Source organism: Anguilla anguilla, chromosome 7 (assembly GCF_013347855.1).
Source record: "Anguilla anguilla isolate fAngAng1 chromosome 7, fAngAng1.pri, whole genome shotgun sequence".
NCBI lineage: Eukaryota > Metazoa > Chordata > Actinopteri > Anguilliformes > Anguillidae > Anguilla > Anguilla anguilla.
In genome coordinates this window covers 35,684,369-35,707,895 of record NC_049207.1, presented here as the reverse complement: position 1 = coordinate 35,707,895, position 23,527 = coordinate 35,684,369, and the positions used below count along the sequence as shown (strand labels likewise).

General features: G+C 39.5%; 1 protein-coding gene across 4 annotated transcripts in view; it reads left to right on the top strand.

Annotated features, from left to right (window-relative positions):
* reep1 (receptor accessory protein 1) overlaps positions 1–23,527 on the top strand; it is a 49,562-nt gene that overhangs the window by 7,117 nt on the left and 18,918 nt on the right. For 3 of the 4 annotated variants that reach the window (XM_035425879.1, XM_035425878.1, XM_035425877.1), the window contains exons 2-6: positions 12,271–12,343; positions 12,922–12,998; positions 14,838–14,958; positions 16,578–16,691; positions 22,393–22,443. In XM_035425879.1, coding sequence (XP_035281770.1) covers positions 12,271–12,343; positions 12,922–12,998; positions 14,838–14,958; positions 16,578–16,691; positions 22,393–22,443 — 436 coding nt within the window. The remainder of the gene's footprint in view (positions 1–12,270; positions 12,344–12,921; positions 12,999–14,837; positions 14,959–16,577; positions 16,692–22,392; positions 22,444–23,527) is intronic. The other variant, XM_035425880.1, reaches the window with a different exon arrangement.

Genomic DNA, 23,527 nt, shown 5'->3' with positions numbered 1-23,527 from the left:
ATTTCTTGACGTAATTCTCTACTCTGTGGCCTCCTTAATATCCTACTGACTAAACTTCAACACGTCCAAAACTTTGCTGTGAGAGTGTTAACTCACACTAAATCCTGGCAAAACATCATACCGACATTAAAAACCCTACACTGGCTTCCCATCAAGGCACATATCAATTACAGTATCAATTAAAGTTATTTTCTCACCTACAAAGCTCTCAATGACCTGGCCCTATCTCACTCATCTGCTAAATGTATGCACTTCTTCTCGCACCCTTTGCTCCCCTAATTCTGGCACTCTACTCACCATCCCAAAGACCCATCTCCATACTTTGGTGAAAGAGTTTTCTCTGTGGCCACTCCGTCTCTGTGGAATGCTCTTCCAATGAACATCAGGGAAGCAGAAAGTGTTGAAATTTTAAAATCCCTACTCAAGACTCACCTCTTCAGCATAAGCTAACCTTCAGTATTGATTTCTACATTTCTTGTTTGTGTTTATACTTTATTTTGTACTCCCTTTTGTCTGTACTATTGTCCTATTTATCTGTCTTTCCTTCTGTATTTACTGTACTTCAACTTTGTTAAGTGACCTTGGGTTTAAGTGATCTTGGGCTCTGGAAAGATGCTATATAAATAAAATGTATTATTATTATTATTATTATTACTCAGCCAGCCTTTTGTGATAACCACAGATTTGAGATAAAAAATGAGCATCAAAAAAATGCCCCTAACTGCTAGGAGGGGCATGACCTGTTACCTGCTTGTCCCCCATGTAGTTAGAGAATGTGAGCTGGTTGAGTGGATGAATCACTCAAATTCCTTTGATCAGTCTCTGTGCCCCCATTATCAAGAGTTTCAAGAGGGATGTAACCACATGTGCCATCAGGTCTGACAGCTAGTAAGGCCAGGCTAATGGGGGGAAACCACTCACATGTCACAATTTGAATGACTAAAAATTGTTGTGGGTGGTCAGATTGCCCGATAGTAACCTACTGTGCAATTGTCAAAATCTCTATGACCAAGGTACTCCCACAAGTTAATTTGGTACCCTGAGATTAGAAAACTAGATGTTAATGTTCTGCTCATCTAGCGGATGACGCTTGGCTAGTTTGCTAAAGATGTGGTAATGCAAAGGTCTCGTAGCAGGTTACTGTGACAACACTCTCTGACGACGCAACCCTCAGATTAAATAATAGCGACGTTGCCTTTGGCATTTGCCTATGAAAACCTTTGGATGAGTGGGAGGCCTGGGTTCAAATCCACCTACCATTCAGGCAGAATCTCTTACTTACTTACAAACATTACACAAAATGCCAATATCCAAGGAACACGCTGCCCTCCACAGAATAATATGTTAAATCTGAACCTGTATTTTTACAATGTAGAGGTTATGGAACTCCATATATGCCGAGCAATATACAATGACCACCATTATGTTTGGGACAAAGACATTTTTAAAAATTAATCTGGCACTGTATTCCACAATTTTAGATTTGTAATCAAACAATTTTCATTGTTTGCAACTGTACTGTGTGAATGCGTAGAATGAGAATGTGTAGAAAATGTAAATTAATGTTTGATACCGAGACTGTAGTAAAGTGTTGTATCCGAAAGTTAAGACCATAGGCAGATGTATTAACTTAACATATAATAAACATACAATAATATAATGATGTGACTGGGATATACTGCAAGGCTGGGTGTTTGTCACTTAATTTGCAGCTGCCACAGATTCTGTGACTTCAGTCAGTTTTGGGTGGTAACTCTTAACGTTAGCTTGTTATTTGTATAGGCCTGAGTATTTTAGCAATACCCGTTTGCCAAATGCTGGGAGAAACAAAGTGCGACAATGTATACAGATTCTGGAATTCGCTGGGATCAAGATTCTCATCTTTGTCAGTTGTTACAATCAGATGTTTGACCTGTCAACAGTGTTGATGCCCTGCACTCCTTCCCCCATTACAGTAACATTAATGACAACGGGCATTCATCAAAAACTCAAACCTCCTAATGTGCAACATATTGTACCAAAACAAACTATGTTCTGTTAAATTATAAGCAAAAAAGGCATTCTCTTTCTTTCCATGATGGATCGAATTAATTGATTAAACGCACCAGCCAGTAAATGTATTTCATTCATGGGCCATTCCTAACAGTACCAGTAACTACCTGTTGATTCGTTTAAAAAGTACAAGCACTTGTCATCATGCAGATATTCCTATTGATCTTTTCTGTCTGATCATTACAATTTGTCTGGGGCTGCTAAAATGAAAGCATGCCCAGCCGAAGTGAAGCTGGTATTCAGGCCCTCCAGTGCTTAAATGGAAATGTACTGTTACAGTGGCAGACACTGATAATGACAGTATTCTCGGGAATCAATAGTACTGCTTATATTGTCGTATATCTCCTAAATGCTTTTTTTTTCAAGTAACATCCGTGCAGGCCTTGTCTGGACTGAGAGTGTTTGGCCATCTTGCAATCGATAGGCGACAGAGTATCTCATGTCCTTCTATGCCGTGTCCCTTTCCCTTGCTGTGCCCTGGAGTGTCTCAGGGAGGAATTAAAAATAGCACGCATGGAGCAGGAGAGGGGAGGGGCTCATTGCTGGAGGGACCCTTGGGCTGTCTGGACTGCGCTGTATGCTTTAAAGTCCTTCCCCTTTTTCTCGCTGCACTGGTGCATTCTTGGGGGGAGAGCCCCTGATGCTTGGCCATCCAGGCATCCACCACATGCATATCAAGGCTCACTATCTAATACACACTACACCACTGCTTACACTTCAGGCACACCGTCTCATAGAGGCTTCACTCTTACCCTGCTGCCTGTCTTTTGGGGGAAAAGCCAGGGTTTTAGTTAGCCTTTTTATCAAGTGAAACAAAAACAAAGGATTTAAGCATTTGAATTACATTATCTGTCTGTACAAACACCCTTACCATGGACAATGTAGCATATACATTATCCACTTACATGGCTGGAATTTTCCTCAAGCTTTTCAGGTCACGTACTGTACGTCACTGAGATGTACAGATGCCTGAGAACTGAACAGATTATAAGTCCATTTCATTAATAGCAAATGGGTGTAACTCACTTCTCCCCTTCAGAGAACACAGCCACAGTGTTCTCTGAACTTTAGGCTGATCTGAGATCAGTGAGCTGGGTGCTAGGGGTGGGCAAACATGGGAATGGAATATATTTACCCTGAGTAAGCGCTGGGGTAGTATTTTCTGTGATGCACTGCTGTTTGGGCTTATTTTAGCTCTCTCCGGCTCTGTGTTGTTGCTCATAAGTAGCTCCTATTACCGCTGTCTTTTCCAGACAAACAAGTTCTGTGGTCACTTGTGGGTGTTAAGATATGTTAGCTGTCCACAGGTGTGAGCAGTGAGAACTGCCCACTCACCACATTGGCAGAAAGACATTATAAAAAGAAAACTGGACATCACTTACTTTACATTACTATTTACATATTGTCTATTAATAATAGGTATTTATTGGACAGAACACTTTTAGTTTCCCAATGTGGAATAAATCCTTATTGTCAAGCCATGTCTGGTAATCACAGGGCCACCCATAAATCGATCACTGGTGTTAACAGGAAGTCAGAAACTTCTTACAAAGAAAGAAATGCTTTGTGCTTCATTAAGTTCAGTTCACACCCTCGGAAGTTTGTTCCCCCCTACAGTGTATTTAGATCAAACTACCTCCTCTGGCAACATCAGAATATTAAGTGAATAAAACCACTTACGGACAATATACATTTAAAAGCCAGGAAGACACTTGTCCACTGCTACAACACTGTCGACATTGTCGAGGAGAACAGGTGGATGATGCTCAGTAAAGGTGCCATGCGCAAAGCACTGTTGAGGGAATACTCAAAGGAACAGTGGGCCTTAATGGATTGTACAGGCACACAGTGGGTGACTGTTCCCCCACCATTAAATCCTTTTAATATAGTATCTAATATAAGCTCCAGTCTCCTGTTCAGCAGCGAGAAATATATTTAGTGCTATTGGATCTTTTCCTCAGAATGAGCCGAGCTTTAAATAACCAGCACCTGCCGTCCTCAGTCTAAAGCCATGGCACATTACGGCTGAGGTGGGCTGTCTCCTTGCTTTGGGTTCAAGCCATACAACCTGATTCTGTTGCCCTGAGATTGAGATGATTCATGAGAACATGGTTTTCTCATGAAACTTTATCTGTCTGCCGGAGCGCCACTCTTTAAGTTGACCGATGATTGGCGGGGACTGCGTTTCGCAGGATTGGAGAGCACCATGTGGTAGCTAGGGGCACCCGAGACTCTTCTCTGCTGATTTAAAAAATGAGAAGAGAGGCCTGAATCCTTTCCTGGGTTTCACTTTCTATTTCCCATTCAGGGAATAATAATTATTATTTTATACCCCTATACTTTTATCTAATACCCCTTTAAGTAATTGTGAATAATATTGTTTCTTTTCTGTCTTCATGTACTTGATTGTTTCTGTATATAATTAAATTTTGAATTTGTGTTCTTGTGCTGCACTTCATATATTTTGAAGATGTAACAGTTCTCCAGGCAGTGGTGTTTGCCAATTTCATTAGCAATGTAAAGCACACCATGCATGTTTTTGAGCACTTTTTTGAGCATCTGAAAATATGCTGGGCAGAGAATGCCATGCAGCAAAGCCTGTGTGCCAGTCAAAGGCCTTATGGCTCAACCATCTCTCAAATCACACAACTGAAAGTTCTTCCACACATCACCTGCAGATTTGATTCACATAAGTACCTCTTCTCCCCATGTGAACCATGAATTCATCCACACCCCTACTTTCTCTCTTATCTAGTCTTAACTGAAGGCGTGGTCAGCAGCCATTTCCTCCATTGTGGATAGGCCATTGTTTGCAGGCCATGGTCCCATGACTGCTGTCTTCAGTAGCACCCCCCTGAGCATGCCGTATTCATCTCAGATTCCCATATTCAATCATTCCAGCTCGGGAAATCAGATTAGCCAAAGGATTGTGAGAAATGTCAGAGGAGCAGCCTGCTTTGTTCCAGATGCAGAGTTAAAGTCTGGCTGGGTTAATGCCTCTGCTCCATGTGTTTAGATGAAGTAAGCTATTGTTTTTATGCGGCCAAGGACGGTGGTGGACCCACAGTTTTCACTTGGTGAGTCTCGTAAAGCCAGAGAGCACAGAGAAGCATGACTCATCTCTCTCTCGTCCCCACCCTTTGTGCTTCAATGTTTCTGCTCTCTGCCTGCAAAAAAAAAAAACATTAACATTGAAGAAAGGGATCCACTTATTTGTCAGGATAACATCTGCAATATATGTAGTTTTTCAATGTGGTGTCATGCTCTCACAGCATTGTCCTGTCATTGCTGTGACTTCATGACAACAGCACAACGGCAGAGCAATGTAAGAAAGACTTTATGTGGCTGGGCATGCATTCTTCCTCCACTGAGGCTGAGTGCGTAAATGACCTACTTATCACTGGCAATATTTTAAGAGAAGCAGACTGCAGTGTGTGTGCGTGTACATGTGGGTGTGTGTGGGTATTCCTTGGTGGAGTGCAGTAAGGTCAAGCTACTTCTGTGGTTACTCCATAGTGTTAAACACGTTTTATACGAGTCATGCATCTGCAAAATTCTCAACTTGCAGTAAGTAAGCCTTCCATACCAAGAGTGTGGATTCAACACAAATCTAAATCAGATTTTGACAGAAGCTAGGCCAGTGTGTGCAAGTGTGTGCCTGTATATATTCCTGGGCGTGTGTGTGTACATGTCTTTGTGTCTATGTGTATGTGTCTTCTGTACCTATTATGCTTTTGTCTTGTGTGTGACTTGTCTGTGTGATTGCATGTGTGTCTGTATTTATAACTGTGTTTATATTCATATTTATTCAGTGTGACTTGCTAGTTTGTATATGTGTATTTGTGTGTCTGGGTGTCTATATTGTCTGTCGATGTGTACCTTTGTGCTTGAACGTGTGTGTATCTGAGGCTGTGCCTGTGCGTGTCTGTGCAGTTGTGGTCTTATAACTAAAAGCTTGCAGGTTAAATTACCAGTGTGTTCTCATAAGGTTAATGCTTGACTCGAATAGCTTAAGTTAATGTGCAGCTGTTTGAATAAAGGGTATCAGATAAAAATGGATCTACTGAGAAAATAATGTCATGCAAACAGTTAATTATTATACAAAAATCCTCAGTCCTTCCTCCAAAACCAATGAAATTTTCAGATGAGACGTGTATAATTGATGGACTTGCGGTGAAAAAGTGCACTTGATAGGCGGAGGTGATGGGGTTTCAGCTGCTTTAAGCTCCATTGGACTTCTCTGCATTTCTTTGTGTTGAATTCACTCTGTGTGCATGTCTCTGCAGCACCACCCAATTTCTGCCTTGTCAGCACCTCTCATAACCCCATGTCAACTAGCTGGGAAAACATGGTAGTAGGGCTGTCTGGCAAACACCATAGCAGAAACGCATGCAGATGTGATGAGGTAAAGGTCAGATGGTCACCTTTGCGGGGGTGAGACCACTATAGTTCCTGAAAGATGTCTGAACCCAGTTAACGCAGTTAATGTATCATTGTACAAACGTGGTTTTAATGAAGGCATTTACAGATTTGGCATTTTAAATTCACTCTTCTCATCTTACTGAGATAAAACATTTGTGTGGATTTACTTCCTTAGAAAAAACATTTCTGAAAAATAGCACTTTGACAAAAGGATTCAGCATCTTCCCGCTGTCACTAATGCAACATGAGCCAAGATGAAGAGGTTATTTATTTTTTCATTATTTGTGTATTTATATGGTGGACATTCTTATCTAGACTCATTAATGGAAACATGGGGTAGCATTACCTTGGAATAGTGCTCAATAAGCTTGTGGCTTTGTAACTTATTTTCCATTTCTTACTTTTCTGTCACTGCAGAGTGGTATGCTGACACTGTAGATGTTGACCGAGGCATAGCCTATTACAAGTTTTCATCCATCTGGATAATCCTTTTTTACTTAAGCATGCCAAGGCTGAGAATACCTCTATTGCAGGCTGCATTTGGCTACCTTGCTACCAGTTGAATAGCCCCAGTACAGTGTACCTATAAGAATGACATTTGTTTGCATTTCAGTTACATTTCCTCTGAATCAACCCCTGTATAAGGAATTAGCCCTACAGGCACAAGGCAGGCTACTCACATTTACACATTTATTTCAGTGTACTCACTTTCTAAAAGCAGTCTTTCAGCATACTTATAGTAATAATGATACATACTTAATGATTGCATTCACTTTGCTTACTATGTTCAGTACATCCTGAGCAAAAAAAAATATTCCGATATAATACATTGAATATATTTGGCGAGTATAATTCTTTTTTTTTTTTTAAAGAACCCCTTGAGTCCTTTGGAAAAAGAAAAGAAGTTGAATGTACATAAGTTCAGATCTGACTGCTTTACCAAATCAGGCAGGAAACAAACACCGCTCTACTACTTGAAGTAGGCCTACATGATAAATGACACATGACACATATTTATCTTCAAATTGCTGATAAAAAATTTCAAAAGACAAAAAAAGACCCTCAATTTACAAATATGATCCTTAAATTTCACGATTTATTACCTTTATTACCTTTCTATTACATATTTTAATACTCAATATATATCTTGAATTCAACTATGGTAACTGACTATTTTTTCATTAAAATCTAACAATAATTTTCAGGAATAAATGATGGTATTGTTAGTACTATTTCATACACCAATTTAAGTTATTAAATTTAGGGTTAGAAATCTTAATTGGAAGGTATGAATTAAGAGCAAGTTACTATTTTTCATTCGACTGGCCACACACCATATTACATGAGTGTATCTCTCACTGATGAGAACTGGTAACATGTACTGTAGGCATTTATTCACTCACTAGTGAACATGCTAATGATGAATGCTACAGCTTATGTGCTAGTTAAACTATTGATAAAATATGAAAGCACATTATAATTTACTAGCATATTGTATAATTAAATGGATATCTCATTCACATTACGCCTAATAATAATGATAGTTGGAAATTGACCTCTGGTCATCTCTGTATATAGGAGCAGGGAAAAGTCATGTAACTTCGCCTGGATGTCGCCTTAAGACTTATGGGAGACAAATGTCATGCATATTTCTCTAAACCATGGTGGCTGGGGGTCATTATTCATGGATAATTCTTTTAAATGATATTACACACATTCTTCATTCCAAGAGATACTGCCTTTTGTAATGATTACAGCCACCATAAAGAAGCTAAAAGGATCACTTATTGTGGTGGTTGTTCTAAGGAACAACATTAAGGCCAACATAAAGGCATGGTCTACTTTTTCAGGTTTTTAAAATATTATTTCAGTTTCAGTTTAGGTTTTCATTGGCCCAGATACTTTCCATGTGCAATTGAAAATATTAAAGAAATTAAATAGAAGTTTCTGACAACTTGCACAATGTTGATGTACAAGCTACTTTGGAGTTACATGAAGTGTATTTTCTTGTTTTACACCACAAACCCCCAAATGCCTTATACGTATCATTGTACAGATGGCAGGTTTTCAGAAGCTTCTCTAGATGTGTAAAATATTCTTCATTACACATATAAAATTGTCCTTGTCAATCAGATGCATCCACTAAAACTGAAATCATATTTTAAAAACCCAGGAAGTGAATGATCACTATAGGCCCACCCCAGGACTGAGCCAGTTATTTTATAGCACTGTAGCCCGGGCTTGAACTTGCAATGTCTCAGCTATAAAGCTGAAAGTGCTTTTGAGGCCCTGTTTTGACCTGCCTTTTGATCAAGTTTGCCTGCATATTTTCCTGAATTTTCATCCTTGTGCAATGAATGTGGCATAAGTGCCCACGTTAGGGCAAATTGATAATGTGCAGGCAAAGCAACAGGTTTCCTCTTTGCAAAGCTGCAAGGTTGTGAAACCTGACGAACAGATACAAATAGCTTCAGGTATATTCCTCACATCCAGTGGGAGAGTAAAACATCAAATAGAGAACTACACAGAAAAACTGCACCTGACCAGCTAAAATCTACTCAGAGCCAGCAGGGGGAAATAATGGAAAATCATGGTAAAATAGTGATTTAGGAACAATAACATTTTCAGTGCACCGTCGTGTGTTTCATTCAAGATTTACAGGAAGCCATTTTGGGGTAGAACCTGCCTGTTGGTGGCTTCCGATCAGGACAATTTTGTCCTTCTACTAAGATGGGTGCTCACTTTCAGTAAGTGTCTTATAGTAGAAGGGATAATCTAGGATAATAATTGAGTAATTTTGCTAATAATGGATGAGGCAAGATATGGACAACAGGAAATCTGATCTTTGAGCCACAATCAAACTCTGAAGCTGCCAACAGGTGACCATGATTGAAAAATGGCACACATCATTCATTGTAATAAAAAGTTTAGGGTTATTATTTATTCAAGGCGAAACTCTCTGTCTGTTGATAACCAGCTTCAGCTGTTTATTTTACAAAATGTGTTTTGATGTGTGTATTTCTGGTAAACATTACCATTGGTTAAACTTGAGGATGTCAGGTGATTGTAATCTCAAATAAAATGTCATCCAGGCTGCAAGTCAGTACAGTATGTGCCCAGAACTAAATACCAGCCTTTTCATAAATATGAACCAATGTGTCCGTCCTATTCTTCTGAGATTGTTGTCTCATGTATTTATGTACATATGTGAACAAAAGCTTGTTTATTAAGAAAAACAGAATAAATAGTTTTCCTGGTCCGAAAGGTCGCTTGTGTTTTCATGCCACAACAGAAGCTTCTTTTAGAGGCTTGTACCCTCGAGAGGGAAAAGGGGATCAAGAAAAGAAGTGTGGTGAGAGGGGATTAGCTCCACATGCAGGGGGCAGGAGGCGTATTGCACTCATAGTTGACTGTGGAGGCAGAAAGAGAAGCTGGGGCATGTATGACACACAAGAGGTTGAATTATGTATGCCATGGGGGATGATACGATGCACATTCCACTGCATCAGTGTTTGTATTCTGCGTATTAATTCTCTACTAATGAATTCTCTTGCATATTTCTCAGCAAGAGATATGGTTGAATATGGCTTCTCAGTTTAAGGCCCCAGCTTGTTAGGTCAGCTGGCAGGATGTCGTGTAACCGTGCAGCCTGGTATTTGTCCTGTGCTCCCAGTGCCCATGCTGTTGAGCTAGGGGTCACAGGAGGCATATCAGAGAGTGACGTGACAGCACGATAAGGTTCTGCTGACACGTGGCCCAGAGGCCCAAACAAGCATACAGACTCCCATGCAAATGTCACGGTAACAGACATGAGGCTGTCAGCTGCCGTAAAGAAAGGTCAATCACGATGAGAAGTGTTTGCATGTATCAATGAATTACGAGATTGCTCTTTAGCAGTGTCACTGATGCACTGTTATATCAGGTTTGGATTCCCTGACACAATAGGCAAAGCATACCAGAGTGTGTCCTCGTGAATTAACTACAGAGGTCCCAAATGTGAAACATAGCATGGAATCAAGTCAGAGCCCACCTCACTTCAGAATTGAAAAATATTTTCATTGTAAAGACTTCAATCTAGTATGCTTGCAATAGCGAGTACTAACTCAGTGATGTGTAGACGGAGTACTGTGGTTGTGCTCCTGAAGGTCTGAAAAAAAATTTCAAGCTGTCTAAGTGGAAAGTGGGATGCTTTCTGGTTGATCTACAAAGAGACTCAAGTATTAATATTGTAAATAAGTTATGGAAAAGAGCACAGTTAAACCAATAGCACATTTGTATCTAATCACATGGCTTTCATTTTCTCAGGAACTCATTTTTATCCTGTTGGGGTTTTTACTGGGAATATATTTATCAGATCTAATGTATATTAAAATGTTTACTGCATACATCTGCATTACTATTGTGTTATCATATTACAAATTAGATATTAAATTATATTTTGTCATGTCACTTACAGCCATTTTTAAGTTATTAAACAAATGTATTTTTGTGCCTCATCTATATTGGAGACCAGGAATGTGGGTAGAGGCGCAAATATTTCATCCATTTGTATTGGATGAAACTCATAGCAATCACTAACACCCAGCTGAGTTTTTACTCCTGCTCTCACCAAAGTAGTGCAGAGTATGATTGTTTACTTGATGTGTTGTGAAGTCCTTTACAGTATTTATATATTCAATATGCGCATTGCATAATAATCATCTGTTACAAGTTAGGGTGTGTCTGAGCAAGGTAAAGAAACCTACAAAATTGTTAATTCACTTCATCAATCAGAACAAGAACAAAAAGACAAGATGAATAATACAAATGTCATAAAATATAAGTATTTCCAGTTTTAAAGTACCACTAAAATACCACTATATGTATATGCGATTTAGTATACTTATATGAAGTACAGTGAAGTACAACTTAATGACATAGAGTATACACTATATGGACAAAAGAATGTGGACACCTGACATCTTAACATCGCATCCAATATTATGGGTATTAATATGGAGTTTGCTGCTATAACAACCTCCACTCTTCTGGGAAGGCTTTATACTAGATGTTGGAGCATTGCTGCAGGGATCTTTTTCCAATCAACCAGAAGAGCATTAGTGAGGTTGGGCACTGATTGGGCAATTAGGCCTGGATCGCAGTTGGCTTTCCAATTGATTCCAAAGGTGTTGGATGGCGTTGAGGTCATGGCTGCGTGCAGGCCAGTCAAGTTCTTCTACACTGTTTTCGACAAAACCAATTCTATATGAACTTTCCTGTGTGCCCAGGGGCTTGTCAACAGGAAAGGGCCTTTCCCAAAACTGTTGAGGAAGCACAGAATCATCTAGAATGTGATAGTATGCTATACCATTATGATTTACCTTTACTGGAACTAAGGGGCCTGACCCAAACCATGAAAAACAGCACCAGACCAAGGGGTGTCCAGATACTTTTAGTCATATAGTGTATTTGTACTTTTAAGAAGTATATTTTAAGCACACTTTAAGTACAAAACCTGTAAGTACACTTCAAAAACTTTTAAATAATATATTTTTATTACATTCAAGTATACTATTTTTTCTCTTGGGAACCTTGTCCTGACAATAGACCAATGTTGCAGTGGAGTATAGCCACTTTATAGCCTAAAGAAAAATCATGTAATACTGAAACGTATTTGTTGTACTTCAGGCTTTATTGGTTTTATTCATCCTTCTGTTTTAACATTAAAGTATTTTTAACAGTGCTGTTTTCAGGTTGCACGGCTATTATCCTGTGGGTCCTCCATGATTAAAGTCTTTTGTTTTATGACTCTTTCAGGCTCATTTTTGGCACTCTATACCCAGCCTACTCCTCATATAAAGCTGTCAGATCCAAGGATGTGAAAGAATATGTGAGTACAAAGTCAGTTCATGTGGATGGGAAGTGGCCCAGATCCAGTCCAACTGCAATATTGTTGTATGTTTCACTTTCAGTAACAAAATAAGGCTAGCATTAGTTTTGATGGTACATATATAACAGTTTTTGGAGTTATAAAAATGGCCTAATTTTGTCATTGAAGGTGGAGTATCAATGACACCAGTGATGCATTGCATTTATATTGAATCGGAACCTGAGCCAGGGCCTTTAGTGTGGGACATTGAAAAGTTATAATACTTGCACATTCAAACTGGTGATACAGGTGAAGGACAGAAAAACAACGTAACAGAGTCTGCATGCTGCAATAATAGCTCCCAAATAACCAAAAATGTACATCACAATTTGATTAATGTTTAAACCTGTGCAAGGTCTGACGATCTTGACAAAGACCCAGCATAGGTAAGTACATTAATCATATTGTGGCGTATTATAAAATAAATTCTTGGCTCTTTGGAACAATGTGATGGGCAGTCTCCATTGCCTTTGCCTGTAATTTTGTGAAGGACTGGGTGCAGATATGTTCTAAAGTATTCTTTTCCTTCTTTCAAACAGGTGAAATGGATGATGTACTGGATCATATTTGCACTTTTCACCACGGCAGAAACAATCACAGACATATTTCTTTGCTGGTGAGGCCCACAACTTTTACCCACATCAAGAGATGATACATTATATTCAGGACAAAATTCAGTCCACCCATCATGCTGTGTAGCTTCCCCTACCTGTCAATTCATATCTTATCGGATAAACTGCAAATTTTCTGTCATGTAAGCTCATAATCAATCGTTCAGCCCTCAGATTCTATTTGTATGTTTTTACATTACATTACAGGCATTTAGCAGATGCTCTTATCCAGAGTGACTTACACAACTTTTACATAGCATTTTACATTGTATCCATTTATACAGCTGGATATATACTGAAGCAATTTTGGTTAAGTACCTTGCTCAAGGGTACAACGGCAGTGTCCTACCCGGAAATCGAACCTACAACCTTTCGGTTACAAGCCCAGTTCCTTACCCAGTGTGCTACACTTCGTTTTATTGTAAATATTGTGTTTACTTTTACTTTTTACTGTTTTCAATGTATTTACTTAAACAATATGACACTATTTTGTGTATATACTGAATATGGTAGAAACATATTACAGCAGTGATTAGTATCTCATTAGGTCATTATATTTTCTGTAAGTACAAAAAGTTTTAAATTCCTGGTAGACCACATGCCGTAACATGTACAGGCAAAGCACAGAAAAGCACAATTTTTGGAGGTCTGACAAATATTTTGTGGGATGGGCAAAGTTTTCTTTATAGGTCAGTATAGGTCACACGTGTGCAAAGTTTGAATGTCCTGTAGGATGGAAAGACTGCCAAAAAATGAGGGGGAAACATTCATTTTTGGTGATAGTGAACACTAGGGGGTGTGTCCAGAAAAGTGAAAATGATTATTCCCTTGTAATTTCAATTTTTTATTATCTAAGGTCTAAGCAGGATTCAATTAGAACGTGATTTGTGCTGCAGCAGGGCTTGCATTTTCTAAATAGCTGAAAAACATGTCTGGGACAATATAGATACAAACAAAGCGACATGACAAGGGAGCTGGCATGACAGTAAGACCAAATGCTATACAAACAACTGATTTGCTCTTAAAAAAGGCCTGTACATGCAGTCTACACATGCTACAGATCAAAGTCCTGTGATTTATGTGGAAGGAGGCTTGTGCTTTCAAGCACAGTGTATATAAGCTGCATTTGATGTGTGAACGTCAGGGGGCATGGACTCTGAAGCATCCAGTAGTGCTAAAACATTTGTTCAGTTGAGGGTCAGTCCATAACTGAGGTTTGATTTTGATGTGTTCAGTATTTTTTTACTTTCTGCTCTTCCTAATGGAATATATGCTTGGATACCATATCATGAAGCTATAAATTGAGAATACTGTATGCTGCCAGCGCAATAGATGGGCCGATTCCAAACAATGTTGGAGAAGCACAAACCCAAAGTGGGTGCAGGGACTGCGGATCTGCAGAGCATCACAAATGCAGCAATGAAACAAACTTAAACATGTCAGACATGATTTAAACAAATATAAGTAGGTAATAGTTTAATACAAATAAAGTAATAAAACAGTATAGTAGCCTATATGCCAGGATGAAAATGCGCATGCACTAAATGCACAAAAGCACTGTGTCTTCCTTTTCCTCCTTCGATTTACAGACTGCAAGATGCAACTTGTTTGAGGTGTCATCTGGCCAGTTTCATCCTCCTGGATATATTTATCAGACGGGATGAAATTGCTAGTTTACTGTGCCTTTATAGCATTTGCTTTGAAGGGACAAAACCTATTAGTCACAAAATTAGCAAAACTGAGTTGAATATATTCTAACTTTATAGTTGTGCATTGACTGTGTGCTTATTTGTGGTCATGAAGCCTGATTTTAAGGGGACATTCTTGTTTCTCATTCTTTGCAGGCTTCCTTTTTACTATGAGTTGAAGATAGCCTTTGTGGTGTGGTTATTATCCCCTTACACCAAGGGATCCAGTGTGCTCTACAGGAAGTTTGTCCATCCTACGCTGTCCTCCAAAGAGAAGGTGACGTTAGCACTTCTATTGCTCTCTTTCATGCTGTGTCACCATTTTGACATTCACTATCATCACTACCCAATAAATGACTACCCCATACATCACTGCCCACACACCACTACCCTTTACATCACTGCTCATATATCACTACCTAATAGATCACTGCTCACACATCACTACCCTGTACATCATTGCACATACATCTCTACCCTGTACATCACAATGTCATACATCACTACTTCCTGCATCCAAGGCAAGCAGTCAGGTCTTCCAGAGAGCCTGCTCTACCAACTACCTTTGACCACAGCTTTGTATCTTTCTAGCTTTTACCTCTTCCCCCTGCCCTCCTCCATGAACCCGTCTGTTAAAGCTGTTCCTGGAAGGATGGTTGAAGGAAATAAATAGCTCACTTCCTGTTTCTCCTCTGGGGGATACACCTATATCTGAGTTTCTGAGTGTAAAAGCAGTTTTGCCTACAATGTAAATTGTCTGCACTCTCCCAAGGAGGAGGTTGTAGTGATGAGAGTTAGGAACCAGATTTGGCTATTCAAATTGTGAGAAAATAAGAATTTAATAATAGAAAACAGTTGTTAGGTTGCTAGACACAGGTTTTAACTCTTGGTTCGTAATTAACTTTTTATTTTTTGGTTCCTTGATACACTGTAGTAGTCATATCCACAGATACAGTTTTTGCTTCTTGGAGAGGAGAGGCTTTGGGGTGCTCAGATGTTTTAATGGCAACATGGCACAGAAAGACACAAGCTCTGTGGGTGTGAATCCTTGATTTTGTTGTTGTCATGGTCCTCTGACCTGGCATCTCCCCCATTGATCTTGACCACATGTCTCATTCTAGCCAGTCCTGGGTACATGGAAAACAGTGTATGACATGTTCAGGAATAGATTAAATTAAATAATAGATGCTACTCTTTGACCTGATAGTGAATTTTTTTTTTTGTACGTCGCTTTGGATAAAAGCGTCTGCTAAATGAATGTAATGAATTCATGAAATTGAATGAATCCGTATTTAGTTTGCTTACTTGCTCTTTGATGTGGTGGTAATATCGTATTATTCCATCCTTCTTTCTGGTATTTCAAATACCCAGTAGTTATTTCCTATCAGTATAGTTCTAAATGAATCATTATTGTTGACTATATTATGCTGATTTGCAGACCCTTTAGCAGCAATCTTACTACATAGACTCAGAGCACCAAACTCTTGCAGACACCTTTCATTTTCTGACTGGTGGTTTTGAGTATCTATGAGCACATATTGCTTTACTCTGATTGGTGGCTTTGAGTATCTGTGAGCACAGATTGCTTTACTCTGACTGGTGCCTTTGAGTATCTATGAGCACAGATTGCTTTACTTTGAATGGTGGCTTTGAGAATCTGTGAGCACAGATTGCTTTACTTTGACTTGTGGCTTTTTTGTTGTTTTTGAGCTGGCACTTGTGAAGTGTGCTGGGTGGCTTTGAGTTTCCTCTGTTGTCAGTATTTGTGTTAAGGAAGAGGGGTCACAGGGGCACAGGCTGTGTTCTTCTTTCCTGCCTGAGGTAATGTGTTTGAAGGACAGAACAGGCTTTATGGTGCAAGCCATTAATCTACGTAATGCATATGTTTTTTCCCAGGATATAGATGACTATCTGTGCCAAGCCAAGGACAAGAGTTATGATGCTCTGGTGCACTTTGGGAGAAAAGGGCTGAATGTGGCGGCCACAGCTGCTGTGACGGCTGCTGCTAAGGTAACAGGAAATGTTTTTGAAAATTATTTTTCACAATATGTATAATAATGCTATTATTTCCCTTTAGGCATTCAGATATATATTTTCTTTTTCATTCAGTTAAGCCAGGTTGAAGACCAGATGTTATCCATGAACCAGGAAATTGATGTGATTAAAATGACCTATTCCAATGCCATTGTTTAAAAAAACAGGCACACACACAACACAAAATTTACTGTCCACATGTACTGCACATGGCTGCACAATTCTCATTCAACAAATCTGTTTTTTCATCACGTTTCTTATAAATGTAAGGCTCTTGTAGTCATGCAAAATTGGTATTTATTGGCGTTAAATATTCTCCATACCAAAGACCATTGTAAACATGTACACGTTATTCATGGTGACAACTGAAAAATTGACAACAGAATTGGACCTGATCAATTCTGGTAACAATTGCAGGCACTATTATGAATCTGTCAACGTAATGAGAAAATACATTATTTTCAAATAGAACTTTTTCCAAGTCATTTTTGTTTTCTCAGGGATAGAAATTGGATCCTTAATATAGACAATTTTACACTTGCCATTCTATTAGTAGACTATTGATACTAATTTTCTTTAATAATACTTGACATTAAGAACAGGATACTATATTAATACACGTGAAATATTTCTGAGACACATAATTCGACTTGTCAGTATGGCAGTTGTCAGGGCTATGTGCTGGCAAAAAAGTCAATTAGATAGATTAAGATAAATTATACATTGTCAAGTATTTGAGATTAACACTTCAATCACTGATTTGAGAAGGCTGGATACAAAGGTCCAGATACTTATATTAGCATGTGTGAATTAAATGTACCTCTCACACTTTAGGCTATCACACCAATGAGTGATCTAAGACTGGCACATGGTTAGAGAATGTTTAGAGAACTAAACAGGTTATTGCATTTACTCAGCTATAGAAATAGCCAAGCTTTGATTTCTTGAGGGCTCAGTCAATTAAGGTGCTGTCCATGAGTGCTGTCGTAGCCCTAGGTCAGAGTTAGGGTGTCCATTTTCAATTCAGTTCAGAACATGAACTTGCTGTAGCCATCACTCCCAACTCATGTCAGGACAGTGTCATTAGCTGACTATGACTAGCAGTTTAGTGAGGATTACCTTTCTTTGGCCCATCAGGGGTTTGGGGGCTCAACTCGACCACAAGAAACCACACAGATTTTTTTATTATTTAAATAATTTGTTTTACAGTGTCAGTGAATCCGTACAAAAAAAGCACACACACAATTTTATATATGCTGTGCATCTTGAATTTGAACATACAGTGAGCTACAGTATATAATGTTTGGGACAAAGACATATTTTTTATTGATTTGGCTCTGTACTCCACAATTTAAGATTTTTAATCAAACAATTTCACATGTGGTTAAAGTGCGTGGTTCTGAGCTTTTATTTAAGGGTATTTATACATTTTGGTTTAACCATGTAGGATTTACAGCACTTTATATACATAGACCTCCCATTTCAGCGAATCATAATGTCTGAGACTAATGGCATCACAGGTGTTTCTGATTTAGTCAGGTGTGTTCAATTGCATCCTTAGTGCAGATATAAGAGAACTTTCATTGTCTTGATTCTAGCCATTTGATTGCCTTTGCAGTCTGTTATTGACATTTGTCAACATGAGGACCAGCGTTCTGCCAGTGAAAGTCAGGGAAGCCATTACGAGGCTGAAAAATAAATGTAAAAAACTGTCAGGAACATAGGCCAAACCTAGGCTTACCAAATTCAACTTTTTGGAACGTCATTACGCAGAAAGAGAGCCTGCGAAGCCATGGAAGGCCTCTACAGTTGATGACAAGAGTTCTCACCATAATGAAGCAAAACCCCCAAACACCTGCCTGACAGATCAGAAATACTCTTCAGGAGGCAGGCATAGATGTGTCGTGACTACTGTCCACAGAGGACTTCAGGAGCAGAGAGACTACATAGGCTGCACTGTGAGATGTGAACCGCTAGTTAGCTGCAAAATTGGGTGGCCAGGTTACAGTTTGCTAAGAATTACCTAAAAGACTCTGCGGAGTTCTGGAAAAAAAGGTCTTGTGGACAGATGAGACCAAGATACACTTTTATCAGACTGACGGCAAGAGCAAAGTATGTAGGGGAGAAGGAACTGCTCAAAATCCAAAGCACCCCCCCCCCCTCATCTGTGAAACATGGTGGTGGGAGGTGTTATGGTTTGGGCATGTATGGTTGCCACAGGCAATGGCTCACTATTTTGCTTTTATAAGAGCTTCTGAAGTGTACAGAAGCACCTTATCTGCTCGAATTCAACCAAATGCATTGGACAGTGCTTTTTCTACAGTAAGACAATGATCCGAAACATACTGCTGAAGCAAAAAAGTTGACTGGAAAATTATTGACTGCCCAAGTCATTCACCTGATCTGAATCCAAATGAATATGTGTTTCATATGATTATGTGAAAACCTAAAGCAACTAACCCCCAAAATCAGCAGGAGCTGAAGACAGCTACAGTACCGGGCTGGCAAAGCATCGCCAGAGAAGATACTCAAAATTTTATGATGCCTATGCATCACAAACCTCAAGCAGCCATGGCATGCAAAGAATATGTGAAAAAATATTGAATTACAGGCATTTAGCAGACACTCTTATCCAGAGCAATGTACACAACTTTTACATAGCATTAACATTGCATCCATTTACACAGCTGGATATACTGTATACTGAAGCAATGCAGGTTAAGTACCTTGCTCAAGGGTACAACGGCAGTGTCCTACCCAGGAATTGAACCTGTGACCTTTAGGTTGCAAGACCAGTTCCTTTATTATTGATATTATATTAATATTAAACATGACTGCTTTAATTTACATGATATTACTACACTACACGGCCAAAAGTATATGGACACCTGACATGCAACATTTCTGGGCATTAATATGGAGTTGGTCCATCCTTTGCTGCTATAACAACCTGTACTTTTTTGCGAAAGGCTTTATAATAGATGTTGGAAAATTGCTGCAGTGATTTTTTTCCATTCAGCCAGAAGAGCATTAGTGAGGTTGGGCACTGATTGGGTAATTAGGCCTGGCCCACAGTTGGCTTTCTAATTGATCTCAAAGGTCTTGGATGGAGTGGAGGTCATGGCGGTGTGCAGGCCAATCAAGTTCTTCCACACTGTTCTAAACAAAACCATTTCTATATGGACCTTGTTGTGTGCCCAGAGGGACTGTCATGCAGAAACAGGAAAGGGCCTTCCCCAAACTCTTAGGGAAGCAACAAATTGTCTAGAATATGATTGTATGTTGTACCATTACGATTTGCCTTACTAAGGGGCCTAGCCCAAACCATGGAAAACAGCCCCATACCAAGGGATTCCCAGATACTTATGGGCATATAGTGTATGTCCCTAGCATTATGATGCCCTGAAATGGGGGGACTATGTAAATTGTTCCATTACAAATCTAAACTTGTGGAATACAGAGCCAAATCAAGAAAAATGTGTATTTGTATATGTATTTGTCCCAGCTCACTGTACATTTAAAATATCTTGCTTGAATTTTGTATTTTCATGACTATATTGTATAGTAATATACATTACTGAGACATTGAAATAAATGTGACGCTATAAATGATGTGTTTCATGTACAAGAATTTTCATGTGTGATACTGAAAATGGTTATATAGTAGGGACAGTGTAGGAGTGGTAAATGGTAAATGGACTGCATTTATACAGCGCTTTTATCCAAAGCGCTTTACAATTGATGCCTCTCATTCACCAGAGCAGTTAGGGGTTAGGTGTCTTGCTCAGGGACACTTCGACATGCCCAGGGTTGGGATCGAACTGACAACCCTCCGACTGCCAGACAGCCGCTCTTACCTTCGGAGCTATGTCATAAAGTGGCAGAGAGAATAACATTAATTTTTTCAGTTCTCCTCATTAGACTTCAGCCATTGGCACTGTGATCTAGATGCACCGTGCTTCTGTATAGAGTGATACATTCAAGACCATTACTCTTGATTTATAGTGGTTTGTCCTTTGTATCGGCAGGTAACTCCCCTGCAGCAATTGATAGCTGTCTTCCCAGCAGCAGGGTTCGAATTACAGGGGGTATTGGGGGGTCTGACCCCCCTAATTAAGACTTGGACCCCCCCAAAAGAGGTAACACTAGGGTTGGTGTCTAGTGATGCCACTGATGGGAAATATATTGTAATATGTATGATTACAGGTAAGAAGGATATATAAATGTTTCGACACCCCTGACCTGTTCTTTTTACCTCTTTTGGGGGGGTCCAAGTCTTAATTAGGGGGGTCAGACCTCCCCAATCCCCCCGTAATTCGAACCCTGCCCAGCAGTGCAGTGATACTTGAGCCATTTTTTATTTAATATTGCACTTTTAACATATCCTCATTTTTCATGACCTTTCCAATATACAGTACTTTCCAATAATACAAAATCTTAAAAGGATTCATCTTTTTTGATGAGCATGTTTCCCATAGTTCTGTGCTGTTGTTTTTCTGCTTTAATATTGAGGTTTTGAACCTCAATACTCCTGCCAGAAGCTTTTGATGTTTTCCAGGCATATTAATTGAGCGCCATTCCTAACGATTGTATGCCTTACGTCCAAATGGCCCTAATCATATTCATAACCTCTCTCAAGCTTAACTACTCTTGTCACATTCATAACATATCCCAGTTTTAATTACAATTAGTGGCATTGAAGTCTAATTCATCTTCTGCTAGCTTGTAGAGTTTGGTTTGTAACAACACAAATGTAGTTAAAACACAAATATTTTAGCTGTTGCGTCTTTAGACAACTTTAAGCACTTCCGTTGGAAGTGCAATCAAGCAAGTGATGAATAATGAGGTAGAATGTTATAAAACCTAGGAATACTAGTGGCTCAAGGACACTGTCTCTTACATAATTGCTCTGCGCTTGACGAATCTGATAAACTGGTGAACCCCGCCCTCTCTTCCTTCCTGTAATATGTAACACAAGAACCCTTTTGGTCACATGATTCTGGTGATTATCCTTGTAGAGGTTCCAATAGAGTGCAATGTGGCAGCGGTCCAAACAGGCTGGTGCCTTTGGGTGAAAAGTGTTAGGCTTCAACATCAGTTTCCTGGTAGTTCAAATTGTAACAGGACTGTTCCTGTTGTGAAGATGTGGTCTGGTCTAAAGCTTGAGAGCTCTGACTGAGCTCTGACTTTGTATTAACTTGGTGTGCCATTCATTAAAAATTCATGTACAGTGGTGAGGCTTAGCAAAGCTCTGAAAGACTCCCATTGTTGCTCCTATGTAGCTTTTGTTGTGTTGTACTGCATGTGCACATCAGCTGTACCTACACACTCCCACATATTGAATTAAAACGGGGTGATGTAGTCCAGAACAAAGGGCGTTGGCTGGCAGTGGCATTGACATCAACAACATGACATCACCATTGGGAGCAGCACAGCTGTTCTACAAGGCTATTAGCTTGGTGGGAATAAAGACAGATCAAAAGTATTGAATCAAATCCTAGACCTGCATCAAAATCTTTACCAGGAAGGTTGTATTGTTTACTACGAAATTCAGTTTCTTCAGAGGGGGCTGTCTTTGAATTCCAGTCTCCCTAACTACTCTGAATCTGTGAGCCCTGGACCTCTCTCGCCCCTCTCTGCCTTACCCTCAGTTTAATCAGCATCTCTTCTTCACCAGGTCTCCCACCTGCTCAAAATAGTCACATACAGGGACTTTACTTTACACCAGGTAACCCACCTGCAGCATGAGTCAAAACCAAACAGCTGCTAACGGCCTCAGCAGCATTTGGCCTGTTTCTTTACTAACCCAGCAGGTGTTTGTTGGTCCTGCACCAAGGCACCAATCTAACAGCAATCTTTGAGTCACACTAAGGTCATCTGTCACTAACCTGCCCTGCAGCATGCGGTCCATGGGCTTCCAAGTCCAATAAGGGTTGTTTTCCAAAGGTTATTAGTCACCTTTTAACCTATGTTTTATTGGAATTGGAGCTAATAATATTGTTTATATTTTGAAAATGATGCCCAGGGACAGGGGCATGCTGGTTATAGCCACCAAAACACTGTACCTGACATGTGGCTTGATAAGCCAGTTTGCTTTTCAGTATAACGCATTGTAGAGGTTTTCAAATACTCAGAGATTTCAGCACATTTCTCTTGTTAAAGACCTGAAGACAATTATATTAGATTATTATGAACTCAGACTTATCAGTATTCAATCAACAGACTAGTCAAACCTAATAAATCTGTAGAAGCGGGAAGAAAAACCAATGCACCTGGCAGTACTCAGAAACACAGGTCTGCAACCTATCAGTATTAAACCATCCAAAAATTTATATATGAGGATTAACAAATACATGCCTGGAGTCCTCAGTTGTTTGGGTTCAGTCTCACAGAAAGGAGATTTATGCATGAGTTTAGCCAAAAAAGAAAGGTGTCGTCATCTGTAATACTTCTCATAAAACAATGGAGTTCAGCAGTTATTGAATGAAAAAATATGTCTGAATGAAAAATAATGAAAACACTGTGTCAGAAAGGGTCCTTGTTGAAAGAAACAGCTCTGAGAAGAATCGTCCACTGCGTGTGCTCAATCGGGAATCATTTCCTGAGGGCTGACAAAACACCCACCTCTACGCCGACTGATTTCACACACAAGATGCTGCGTCATGCTTGCAGGTGAAGCACACTGCTGCAGGTAGCGTCAGAAACAACAGTGGCCATATCGGATCTTTTTGTGTCACACCTCTTGGGAGGGGTTTTGTTTGTTTTTTTTTTCCCAAAAGATTTCACGTGGCATTTGGCGTAGCAAACAAAGG